At 36.0% G+C, this 13,277-nt stretch overlaps 2 protein-coding genes across 2 annotated transcripts; one reads left to right on the top strand and one right to left on the bottom strand.

Moving 5' to 3' along the window:
• The first annotated feature begins 1,293 nt into the window (after positions 1-1,293).
• On the top strand, positions 1,294-2,499 carry LOC141600292 (F-box protein CPR1-like). The gene has a single exon (XM_074420489.1). The coding sequence runs from the start codon at positions 1,294-1,296 to the stop codon at positions 2,497-2,499; it is 1,206 nt and encodes a 401-aa protein (XP_074276590.1).
• Positions 2,500-3,310: 811 nt separating this feature from the next.
• On the bottom strand, positions 3,311-11,420 carry LOC141598819 (putative phospholipid-transporting ATPase 9). The gene is made up of 11 exons (XM_074418612.1): positions 9,456-11,420; positions 7,286-8,673; positions 6,962-7,072; positions 6,583-6,859; positions 6,413-6,501; positions 6,219-6,327; positions 5,799-6,008; positions 5,405-5,530; positions 5,220-5,318; positions 4,931-5,122; positions 3,311-4,296 (listed from the first exon to the last, which is right to left on the bottom strand). Exons 1-11 carry the CDS (start codon positions 9,855-9,857, stop codon positions 3,670-3,672), a joined length of 3,630 nt encoding a protein of 1,209 aa, XP_074274713.1. The 5' UTR covers positions 9,858-11,420; the 3' UTR covers positions 3,311-3,669.
• Between the last annotated feature and the right edge of the window lie 1,857 nt (positions 11,421-13,277).

Below are 13,277 nucleotides of genomic sequence, written 5' to 3'. Positions count from 1 at the left end.
TCTACCCATTAAGAGAACGCCTCGGTAAGCGATACTCCAACAAAACTTAAAACCGGCTTGATCTGAGATAACTCGGCTTAGAATCGATTCATCTGGTCCGATTGACACTTTGACAGTACCACGCTTGTAATAAGACCTGACAAAGTTGGCCTTACCCGAATAACCCGAAACCAAAATTGTCCCGAAAAGTGTGACCCGAACTGTCCGACTTGAAAGTGACCTAAGAGCATGTACAATAGAGAGGATTACCCCTCCTCTTAGCACTCTCTCTCATCTAAGAGGAGGTCCTCTCTATTGTGGACATACTAGTATGCATCCTCTTGGTAAGAGGAAGATGCCTTCTTCCTCTAATTTTAGAGGAAAACTAATCTTGGCCCTTGTGCCCATTAACCAATCCTTGTTTGCTATGTGCCTAATAATTTATTTATTTATTAAATTTGTGGATTATTTAAAGTAAGAATAATAATTTTAGAGGATCCTCTCTATTGTAGTAAAAAATAAGAAAAGATTTAAGGAAGAGGATGGTGAAAATGAAAAATAAAGTAAATGAAAAACAAATTGAGGTGTCATAAAAATAGTGGGGGAATGAAAAAATAAGAGGATCATTTCATACTCTCTATTGTACATGCTCTAAGAGCATGTACAATAGAGAGGATCACCTCTCCTCTTAGCATTCTATCTCCTCTAAGAGGAGATCCTCTCTATTGTGGGTTCTCTAGTATCCATCCTCTTAACAAGAGGAAGATAGCTTCTTCCTCTAATTTTAGAGGAAAGCTCATCTTGGCCCTTGTGACTATCTTTTTTATTTTTTATATTTTATAAAAATTAAAATAATAAGAAAAATAATGTAAGAGGATCCTCTCTATTATAGGAGAAAAATTAAAGAATAGAAGAGGAAGAAGATATAGATAGTGGAAAATGCAGTGGAGGAAAGAGATGACGAGGTGTCAAAACATTAGAGGAAGAGATAAGAAATAAGAGGATGAAACTCTTCTCTTTATAGTACATGTTCTAAGCCAAAAGTGACCCAAATCGACCTAATAAACCCTAAGTGAACAAAATAACTTATTTTAAACGAATTCTAACCCAAACAATCCGATCCAAAATGATCCAGCTCGACCTAAAAATAACCCAGCCTTATAAACAATTAAACATTAACTCGAAAATAACCTAGCTTAATTGTTCTCTCTCACCTTGCAATTCGTTGCTCTGAGCCTCTTCTCTTCTAGCAGTAAGGTCTCTTCTCGTCTTCAATCTTCGCAATTTACTTTGTTTATTTTTACTGCTGCAAAAATGTGGGATAATTTACCGACTGAAATTAGCACTGACATCTTACACAGATTGGGGGTAAAAACCCTAATAAAATGCACAATTTTGTCCAAATCATTCCTCTCTTTAATCGCTAGTCCTGATTTTATCTCGACCCACATTGCACAACACACCAATTCCCAGTTGTTACTTCGTTATTTTACCCTCGACAATAAAGAAATTTACCATTTTGAACCTGATGATGACACTTTTTCCGGTTTTCGATCTCAAGGATTGCTTATCCCTTTCCATAATAACTGCTTTACTGTGGCGGGTTGCGTAAACGGTGTACTTTGCTTGGTTGATGATTTTGGAGGACATGAGGGCACTCTTATTATACTTTGGAACCCATCTATAAGGAAGTTTGTTCACGTTCCGCGGCCTATAATGGTATTTAAAACTCATGGTCCATATCAATCTGCTTGTGGGTTTGGGTTTGATTCTATTTCGGATGATTACAAGGTGGTTCGAGTCGTAGACCTGGATACTGTACATTGGAAGAACCCACAGACGACAAGACCACCAACACAAGTTGAGGTTTTTAGTTTAAAAACTGGGTGCTGGAGGGTTATCGGTGATGGTCCTAGCTACTTAATTAAACGGCATGACTCCGAATATAGGGGATATATCCCGTGTTTCAGTAATGGTTCTGTTTATTGGGTTGGCTATCATCATAAATATGTGATCCTCAAATTTCATATGTCTACGGAGACTTTCGAGATCTTACAGGTGCCGGAAATTTTAACAGAGAATGAGTCAACATTTACCCGGGACATGGATTTGTATGTCGAGGAGTGTAAGGGGAATTTGACTTTGATTCAGCGGAATTACAATGATGCAATTAAGACTTGTAATGTCTGGCTTATGAAAGAAGATGGGGTTGCTAAATCTTGGACGAAGATGTTTGATTTCGATATTGCTAAGTTACATCCTTGTGCCATGCCACGGGCTTTTGGTTTTAGAAAGAATGGAGAAGTTATCATTGTGAAGGGTGGTCATAATATTTATTCCGGAGGCAGAAACGAGAATGTCGTCACTTCAACTGATGTAGTAACACACGAAGACACGGCATTAAAAGAGATAAGCGTAGATTGTTTCTCACTTTACTTGTCTACTTATGTGGAGAGCATGGTATTGTTTAAGGAAGGAAAAGGAATTGGAGAACAAACCACGCAGTTGGATTTGTTCTAACTAAGAAAACATGATGATTTGGTGCGGAAAAGAAATCCCAGAGGAAGAAATTAGAGGATCACTTTGCATGGCTGTCCTTATGATGGTCAGCTTTTGGCGTCCTAAGTTACTCAAAATCGTTTAGAGTGGTCTTAGGTTCAGTTTTCCGTAGGTCTTACTCGTCTGGTCAGCTTTTGGCGAGTTAACTTTCTTGAAATCGTTTACTAGGGTCTTCTGGGTCCTAATTGCCATCATATGTTTAATCTTTTTTGAAGACTTGAATATAATCAAACTATTAAACTTATGCTTTGCTCTACTTTTAACCCAGCTGTTACTGGAATTGTCAACGCAATTGTTTGATAATCACTTCTATTTAAGTTTCCGTTTAAATTCAAGTTCTTAATTATTGCTGTCATGTTGTGCTATCATTAGAAGGCAGGATTGCTCGCGCTGGTGGTTTAGCCTAACAATTTGACAGGTAAATGTTTGCTTGGAACGACATCGATAAACTGTCACTTCACAATAAAATGAAGTGCAATCAGTTTAGTTAGCTATTTTATTTTATTTTGTCATAGTCAAAACTATAGTTTTCTGGTGAGTAACTTTGAATTGGTCGTCAGGGCGGAGTGTGCCGTGGGTATAGGGTGGCTAGGGCGGTTTTTCATAGTTTCTTCTTTGGGTGATGACATTGATGTTAGAAGAGTCCGAAAAGACAAGAGTGCAGTTCATTTTCATTGCTTGTTTGTTTGTGAGCTCGACTCGACAGTGATAAATTTGCAGCATTTGATGAACTCTGTGGAAATCACTGGCGTAGCAAAGACAACTCAATATATCAGTTAAAACAGGGAAACAAAATCCCAATATTTGTTATATGCACACTGAAGTTCTGTTTCTGTACAAACATTCTCGACGATTATAAGCTACTCTCTACGAGCAATCGAGCACTAGTGTCGCCACTCTCCACTGATACAAAGGAAGAACGAGAATGTACAGTTCACAAAAATTCACATTTTCCTGCCCTATTCACACTGACACATATAATACATTTTTTCGGTATACTTCTGATCTGTACATAGCCTCGAATCCAGTGAGACCCTGAGCAGGAGCTGATGAACCTCCCCACAAAATTCGGATAAAAAAACCCGACCCAGACAGCCCCTACATTGGTTCGACCTGTTTGTCAAAATAACATCATCCGCCTTTACTCCGGCGTCTTTCCTTCCGACTGGCGGCTGCACGGGCTGTATACCCAACTGTTGTAGGTCGTATGGATCTTTGACGGACCATGCTGCAGTACTCAGGGTCCTCCGTTTTGCCCTCAAGCCGTATCCATTGAATCATTTCATGGTACATGGGAAGGAACCTCATTTGAAGAGACGAGTAAGTGACATACGGGACTAAAGCGGAGACCACCACGAAAAGTGTCAGGAGCCAGTACTTTAGTGACGGGGCTAGTGACTCGAGAAATACCAAATATGCTGTTGTTGATCTACTGGAGTCAACTGAGCCATAAACCAGGAGGAAAAAGTACCATAGAGCAATTCCACCCCAAATGACGATATGTTGGATTAAGGTGAAGTAGCTAATGAAGAGCGCCATCTGACAGTTAACCACCCAAACGACACACGTGTACACTGTTGCTCCGAATATTTCCATGTCAGCTGGTTTTCCGTTGTTACTGAACGCCTGATATGATAGGGCTTTCTTGCAGAAGAAGAAAGTGATAATTCCGCTGCACATTCCGTTGACCATCCAGCCGAGTATTCTGAGCCAACTGAAGAGGACGTTTTGGACACCTTCTTGATATAGTAAGGGAAACTGCCAGACACAGCACACAACTGTGACGTGAATATATACGATTGGGGGAGTATACTTAGACCTGAAAAACTGATCCCGCCCAAACCACTATCCCGAAAATGACCTAAACCAAAACTGCCGAAATGACCCATTAATAGTTAGGGCTGAGCAAAACCGGGTTATCCCGATCTGGATTTCAAAACCGGATCGGATATCCGAATTTAAAATTATCATTTTTCCTGATCCACATCCGATCCGAAAATTCGGAGATATGATTGTTTATTTTCAGAAACCTTCAAAGAAATTAAAATTATCATTTTTTTCGGATTTCGGATCGGATTCAGAAAAAAAAATCGGATCGAATATTTTTTGCTCAGCCGTAAGTGCACTCACTCAACCTGAGCTCCCAGTGATCTGATTCGACATAGATGACCCCATCGTCCCCCTATGACAGGTCTAAACTAACTCACTACCACGGTACCACCTGCTCTTACCGACTTGTGAGTTATGATTTTTTATTTTCAGAAACCTTCAAAGAAATTCAGAATTTTGCGGTTTCCTTTTAAAAAGAGTTTCAGAAAGTTAAATTTAAAAATATTAACATAAAAAATGTCTACAACCAAGTAAAAATACGCGTCAGTAATGAGTTGTGTACCTTGAGACAGTAACGTGCAGAGACATCCTGATCAAACACTCCCAAAGCAACCGCAGGCAGTGAAGTAAACACGACATTATAGAGTGTCAAAAACCAATCATTATATGCCGGTTGTCCAGAAAAGGATGCGTATCCTTCGAACAAGAAAACTGTCACTCCAAAAACAATGTTCTTGTAGAAGAAATAGCAGATCTGCCAAGACATCAGATGACCCTCCAAATATTAGTTTTTACTCTAAAATATTCAGTTACAGTTACTCTAGTGGATTTTTTTCGAGAAGAGATGGTACCATTGAGCTTATCCGTCTGTAGCACCAGTGTCCATGTACAAGCAACAAACGCTCCAAAAACCGAAATTGTGCAATAGCAATATCACTGGACATTACAGCCTGCCATATGACAAAAACTGAGATTAATTGAGCTGTCATAACTTAAATTACGAGGAACCAATACGTACAGAGGCTGAATTGCATACCTGCATTCCTTCAACACCACTAATTCCGATGCCAATATCAGCTTCTTGAAGCATTCCCACGTCATTAGCTCCGTCACCTATTGCTAATGTTGTTCTATTTGTCCCGTTTTTCACCAGTCTGGTGACCTATATAGTTCCGCCAAAATGATAATTAGAAAACATGTCGGAAAAACATAGTCCCTCTTTTTCTCGTGACCTATTTCTTTGTTGGAAAATTACATTTTATGCAAATTACATTTTTTTTCTCTCAAAATATTTTTGTTGTTTTTCTTAAATCATTTGCCGTTTTTATTTTGGAGAAGAATAAAAGTAACAGAAAGTGTAGAATATAAATTTATAATACAGAATAGCACTTGGAATTTATAATGGTCGCGGAAACAGTCAGTAATCATACCAATGCTTTCTGTATAGGAGATGAACGGCAACAGATAACTGAAGCGCAATTGATTGCAAGCCTGAGGAATAAGTTCTTCATATCATCTTCTAGAGCATATGCAAGAGATTTCCCATCCATGATTAAAGCATGTGCCTCGGAACCTGCTTCTGATGAAATAATTTGCGCCATTGCATCATTAAGCTGCTTGAGCACACATGCCTTTGATGCCTACAATATGTAAAAAGTAGAACATCAGTAACTTTGATATATCTATTCACTTTCACTGCCGCTTTGATAATATAGTGAAAAAAAAAAAAATCAAACATGGCTAATTGACTAAAACGGAGGGAGTAATATTCAGTAGAAATGAGGGTCAAGACAGTTTGACCTGACTTGACCGAATTCTCATCTCCATTGTGCCGTTTGTGCGCAACTCACCCTAGTGATGGCATACTTGTCACCCATTTTCTCCAATGCTCTGATTTCTGGTGTCTCTAAGTTGATGATTATTTGCCTCATTCCCTGTCTCAACAAACTACAAGCAAACCTGCAGTTCACCAAGCGACGTTTATCATGTAATAATGTTATGAGCTATAGTGAAAAATAAAGACCGCTACACGAAGGAAACATACCCTATATTGATAGCTGTCTCCATCTTATCTCCGGTCAAGACCCATATCTTTATTCCCGCTTGTGCAAGCTTATCAATGCATTCTGGCACCTATATATAAAACCCTCTCACAAATTAGATATTTTCCAGCACTCTGCAAGCTGATGATCTCGAGAAAAAAAAAAACCTTACCCCGCGTTGGAGTTTATCCTCAACTGCTGTGGCACCAAGAAGAACCAAATCTTTTTCAATTGTTTCTGCGACTTGCTCAATTAGTGTTTCCCGGTCTGTGCTGATGGCATTTCTAGCAGTATTAAATTTCTCTTCGAACTCTCTATATTCTTCCTCACTTATTTCACGATAGGCGAGTATCAAAGTCCTCAGTCCAGCATCAGCATACTCATGTATATGGTCTTTTGTCTTCTTCTCGAAGTTGTTACCAGAAGTGGCTAGCCGTGGAAACATGACACTGAACGAAAATAGATACAACAGGGAGTTCATTTTTAGAAACTGTCGTGTTTATGTTAAAATTAGGGAAAAGAAACATGAGTTATATTGCTTTAATTTAGACCTGTCAGCACCCTTGGAAAGTAGAAATATTCTCTTATCTTCCGTCTGAACAATTACCGACATCCTTTTCCTCGTGCTATTGAACTCCAAGATACTTAGGATTCTGTATTCCCTGTACACAGGAATCAAATCGTTAGAACGTATCACAAGCATCACATTGTGTTTCACTGGTAACAACATTGCTCCAGTGCCATGAAGGTGCCTGCTTTGCTAGAATAGACACCGTGTTGGTGTTGGTACATAAATTTATCGTCTTTTTTTATTTGGCATTGCCACAACTCAAGCCAAGTTTTATATGTCAGGGTTATAGAATGAATAATCTAACCTGTCAATGTTCTGGCCAGAAACGGGATCCAATTCGTGCAATAAGACTGTAGTTTGAGTTCTTTTATAGAACTCAAACCCAAGTTCTCTAGCTGCAATCACAAAAGCCGCTTCATCTGGTGACTCGGCCTCATAAGAAACCTTTCCGGTTTCTTCATCTACTTCAGGAATCACCGTGTGACATACAGCTAACAACTGAAAGAACAATTGAATAACTTCTGATTGTGGCTCATCAACCCAACTGCCATTCATAATCCTTTCATCCGTAAAGTTAAACCCTTTGATCCCAGAATTTACCTTGCCAAAAGACTTGGCCTCCGCCTCACTCTGACCATCAACCGGTCCCACTGATAACCGTGAACCACTAGACAGACGACTTAATAAAGGTGACCCTTTTCTCTTAGCCATAGCCCTCTCAACCTCAGTAATACCACGGCCATAAGCAATTCCTGCAATAGAACACTTGATAAACTCCATGGAGTTACAGGTCAATGTACCCGTCTTATCAGAAAGTATTGTATCTACTTGACCTAGTTCCTCGTTAAGATTTGAGGTACGGGCATTGGCTGGCTTATCAGTCTCCTCATAGTACATATGTATATCCCGGTTGATGAAAACGCTTTGTAGGACTTTTACAATCTCTATAGACACATACAAGGAAATAGGGATCAAATTACTGTACAGCATGAGTGCAGTCAGCAAGTGAAAAAACGTTGCAAGTGAAGTCCGTTTAGGATCAAAGTAAACTCGCGCGTTATCAGGTCTGAGGTACCATCGTTTCATCTCACCATTATCGAGGTCTTCCTTTGTAGTAACACCAAAAACAACCGATCCAACAAACGCCATTAAAAACAGTACAAGAAACATAAAATAGATAATTTTATCCATCTTTTTTTCAAGACTACTTCTCTTAGAAGGTGGTTCAGTAGCATTTTGCATAACCTTCGTGTCTTGACCCGTGAAAATCACCGTACCATATATGTAATCGGTATTCCTGAGTTTCGAGGCCCTAAGCAGAAGCTGTTGTGGGCTGAGTGGATACTGTTGCCCCTCAAAATCCATACTTCCTATGAAGGTATATAAACTGGCATTAGGGTCTTCACATCTTATGGTAGCACGGAAATCGTTCAAGCTTGAGTCATCAAGCAATGATGATGTCACTTCTAATGCTTGTTTCAGCTTCAAATTAGTCTCTCCATCAAGATTCGTAGTTTCCACATAGCATACCGCGTCCTCAAAACTAGATGCAAGTAAAACAATATCCGCTGGAAAGAACTCGTCTTTCTCAACCTTAACTACATCTCCTACTTTGAGATACCTCCATTCCGATACTTCAAACACTCCATTTCCTTTATGTATTTTCACTTTTCTGTTGTTCACCTCTATATCCTGGAAAATTCATCACTTCAACGATCATGAACTGCGCCTACAAATTAATTAATTTCTCATGATAAACTAATTTGCTCAAGTTTAATCTCATCAGTTTTAACCTACTTATACTGCAGAAACTTCACAGTACAGACGATCACTGGCGGATGCACATTTCAGAATCCGGGTCCACAGACACCAGAAAATTGAAAACTTTTTTGTGCCACTTTGCCACTTTTTTCTGATTGACAATCTAAAACTTCTAATTTTCGTATTAATAATTTCTGTGTCCGCCACTGCAAATAACATAAACTGTCATACATACTGCAGAAACTTCACAGTACAGACGATCACTGGCGGATGCACATTTCAGAATCCGGGTCAACAGACACCAGAAAATTGAAAACTTTTTTGTGCCATTTGGCCAGTTTTTCTGATTGACAGTCTAAAACTTCTAATTTCCGTATTAATAATTTCTGTGTCCGCCACTGCAAATAACATAAACTGTCATACATACTGCAGAAACTTCACAGTACAGGCGATCACTGGCGGATGCACATTTCAGAATCCGGGTCCACAGACACCAGAAAATTGAAAACTTTTTTGTGCCATTTGGCCACTTTTTTCTGATTGACAGTCTAAAACTTCTAATTTTCGTATTAATAATTTCTGTGTCCGCCACTGCAAATAACAGAAACGGTCATACATGCATCGCCACGAAAGTGTAAAGGGCCAGCATATAAAATAACAAACAGAAACCTCAACAGGAAACACAAGAAACAGGCAAGACAGATTATACAAACCTGTTGTTTTCGCCGCCAATCTTCAATAGCCTCCTTCAACATACTCACCCCAATAACAAAAATCAAAGGAACAATAGCACTGACCGCGCTATACGGTGCCAAAGGAGTGAAGGCTAAAATCCCAGTAACAAGAAAATAGAAATTTGCCACCCTTCTAAATTGCTCAAACAAACTTTTAGGAATAAAAGTTGCAAGAGTATATTTAGTAGTACTAACATAATTACCAGGGTAAATTCTTACTGGGGTTTCAAAATTATTAGGCTCATTACAGAAAACAACCCTAGAAAATCCAGGTCCTCCAATTTGTGACTGTTCTTCCTCAGGAAATGATGCTCTTCCACAATGAAATGAATAGATCTTACTAAACCTTAATTTCTTCCTCCTTTTACCAGTATTAACCATTTTTCTTAATTAATTAACTAATTAAATTAATTAAACTAAGCTCCAAGAAAACTATGAAGAAATCCAAGAACTAAAAACAGTAAACAATTTCTTCAAGAAGTCACAATTTCCAATAAAAATTGCAACTTTTTTTAAATTTTTTGCCTCCTACCAAAATGTATTTACTTGGGATTAAATAATATAATACAATCCACTAAATTACAATTAGAAACCCAAGAAATTCCTGATTTCATAAGCTCAAAACCCCAGTAAACAATGTTTGAAAACAGCTTCAACTGGTCGCACCATACGACGGTCTTATAGTATAATTTGCGTATGTTAAGTGATTAATGGGTAATTCAGCTGGAGTAAGGTAAGAAATTACAAAACTAATGATTACCCAAATCATAAAAACACAAAAAGTTCAAAACTTTGGAGAAAAATCTACAATAACTAAAGTGATTAGTATTATTTTAGCTGGATTAAGGTATACTAATAATTACCCAACTCATAAAAACACCAAAAGTTTAAAACTTTGGAGTAAAAACTAAAAATTTACAACTCTTTTTACAAACTATAAATTTTACAAATACAAAGAACAAAGAAAATTAATTTATACAAACATTTAACTAAAAAAAATATGAAAAATGATAATGAAGAAGTGTATACATTGAAGAAGGGTGATAAAATATGGAGAAAAGTGAAAAAGAAGATAAATTTATGAGTGATTGAAGTTTCACTTTCTCCAAAATGTTGTTCTTTGAAATTTTAAATGAAGAGTTGAAGATCATACCTTAATGTTTGACTTTGTACCCTTATAATCCAACAAAATTCAACAAAAACACCCACCAAAATATAATATTGAAATAATAGTTGTGATTAAAAAATTAATTAGAATCTCCAACTATGATCAAGAATCAACAACCCCACCAATGGAGGGAAAATTTTTGAAGAAGGGATTTAAAGCTTGAAAGAATTTATGACAAAGTAATAATTAGAATATTCCAAAAGGTAATAATTGTTTTTTTAATAAATTTAAATTGGAAATATAATAAGACAAATTGAGATGAAATTGAAGATTTTTTATTTTGATTTGGGAGCTACAATAAGAGAAGAATTCAACAATTGATGTCTAAAAATATGACCCTAATTTATTATTGTTGATATAATTATTTATTTATTTTTTCTAGGGATTGTTTTTTGGTGATTGCCTTTACTTTACCCCTTTTTTTATCCTCATTTGTTTACTTTTGTATCAATCTTCTTTTTCTCCAAAGCTAGATGAATAAAAATGAGCCATACATATAAATTAAAGTACTCAACCATGTGTCACAAAAATCACTATGTTGGATTAAGAGAAAAAGGAATTGAGTGAGTAACATTAATAGAGAATTAAAAAGAATTTTATTTTAACGTATTTTTTTATGGACATAATACGGCGTAATATTATAAAATAGAAAGTTTTTCGATTGAGATATGTTATTTTGATGTTCTTTTACATTTGGAGCTAAAGGTGGCATACCATATATTTAGATGAATTTAGTTTCAATGAAGTTTTTTGAATTGATATGGACATATATTGTTGGGTCAACTAGATATAAAAAAATTCTTGCTTATACACCACTAACAAATTTTTCTCTACATCAGTAATCAATGGCTTGGATTTTACCTTAGACAAATTATTATATCTTCATTTACTCTTTCCTCAATCTACTTCATTCCAAAATATATTATTTGGTAACGTAAAATTCATTTCCTCGAAAAAAAATGAAAATAATTCTGATTCATACAATTCTGAATCACCTACCTCAGATTCTCGTTTACATGTCACATCTTATGTACATGTCTCACTAAGTCTTCATCTAACGAACGTACATCAATCATCAAAAAGCATTAATTATTCAAAATAATAAGGTAAATCTCGTTAACTTTTTGTTGGAAGATAAATTAGAAGAGATATTGTCGATTAACATTTGGAAAATACCGACAGAATAACAATTCCGTCGGTAAAGTAATTTGTTGATTTGATTGCGGTCGGTGAAGTTTTTCAGTCTAATAAAAAGTAGTGGGAGATAAAATAGGACATAAACAGTGATGTAATTGATCTTATCTCAATTCATTGATTATTATTTATTTATTTATTCACATGGATATCAATTAAAAGAGGTTATACAATATCATTTCATTTTGTGAAAAATGAAGTGTGAGAAATGAAGAATGAAGAGAAGATAAATAGGATAAGGATGATTATAATTTTAACAAAAAAATGTTTACAAAATAATTCGTATTTTAAACTTTTTAAAATAAATTTGGAATATTGGGCGAGTATTACATGTCGAGTCTAGTATCACCTTATCCTGGGATACATCTACCACTAATTGAAATGATCTCACATTTGTGACTAACCTATATATTAAACCATAAAATTAAATAAATAATACAAGTACCTAACTAAAGTTATTAAATTATTTTCAAATATAAGACGTTTGATACAGTTTTTTAAAGGGAAAAAAATAGGAAAAGTTTAAGATTATTAAAAACGTTGACTAAATGTCACCCGTTGCACTAGCCTGGCTTATAGTATGGCTGCCACGACAACAAATTATGTGATAATCAACATTAAATTAAATTAAAATTAGAGGATAGTAATCACCTTGTTAGTTAAACCACTTTTGTCTCTTACGAATGAGTGAATAGAAAACAGTCACAACTAGAATATTTGTGGAAGTGACATGTAGAGCAGCTACTCATAGCATCAAACAATAATGTTGAAGTACAGTCTTTAGTAGGATGGTTATATCCGTATTACATGTAAACAGGTTAAATATTAATTTATAAATAATTTTTTTCTTGTTCAATTTATTTGTTTTTCTTTTATATTCTTTGTATAAGGGAACAAATGATTGAGATAAATGCAGAGACGAAGCTAGGCACAAGCTGATCAGGTCATGACCCGGGCGATTACTATTTTTTTTTTTTTGAAAAAAAAGTAACTACAATTCGAAATACAGAAAAGATTAATGTTTCGGCCCTATATAAAATGGGTTTTTCTAACATGTGCCCTTAGGGCACATGTTAATAAGCTAATTAAATAAACTTTGTTGAGAATAAATTATGAAAAATAGATTTACAAACTCACATTTAACATAATTAGTGAAATATTCTCATCATATTTTCTATAATTAACTTATTAACATGTGCCCAAAGGGCACATATTAGAAAATCCGATATAAAATTTAAACCTAACTTCGTCCCTGGTCATAAAACTGTAAATATTTACGACTGTATGAAGGCCAAAATATCTAATTAATGTTTTATGGCTAACGCTTACTTGCTAAGTCATCATTAACCACTCATGCATAATGACATAAACAAGAATCCAGATTCAAATTACACCTCCATCATAGGTCATAGCTCAAATATCTCTGTGATATTTTAAAC

This window comes from Silene latifolia, chromosome 9, assembly GCF_048544455.1.
Source record: "Silene latifolia isolate original U9 population chromosome 9, ASM4854445v1, whole genome shotgun sequence".
Lineage (NCBI taxonomy): Eukaryota > Viridiplantae > Streptophyta > Magnoliopsida > Caryophyllales > Caryophyllaceae > Silene > Silene latifolia.
Note: the sequence above shows the minus strand (reverse complement) of the source record. Positions and strands in the feature narration are given on the sequence as shown.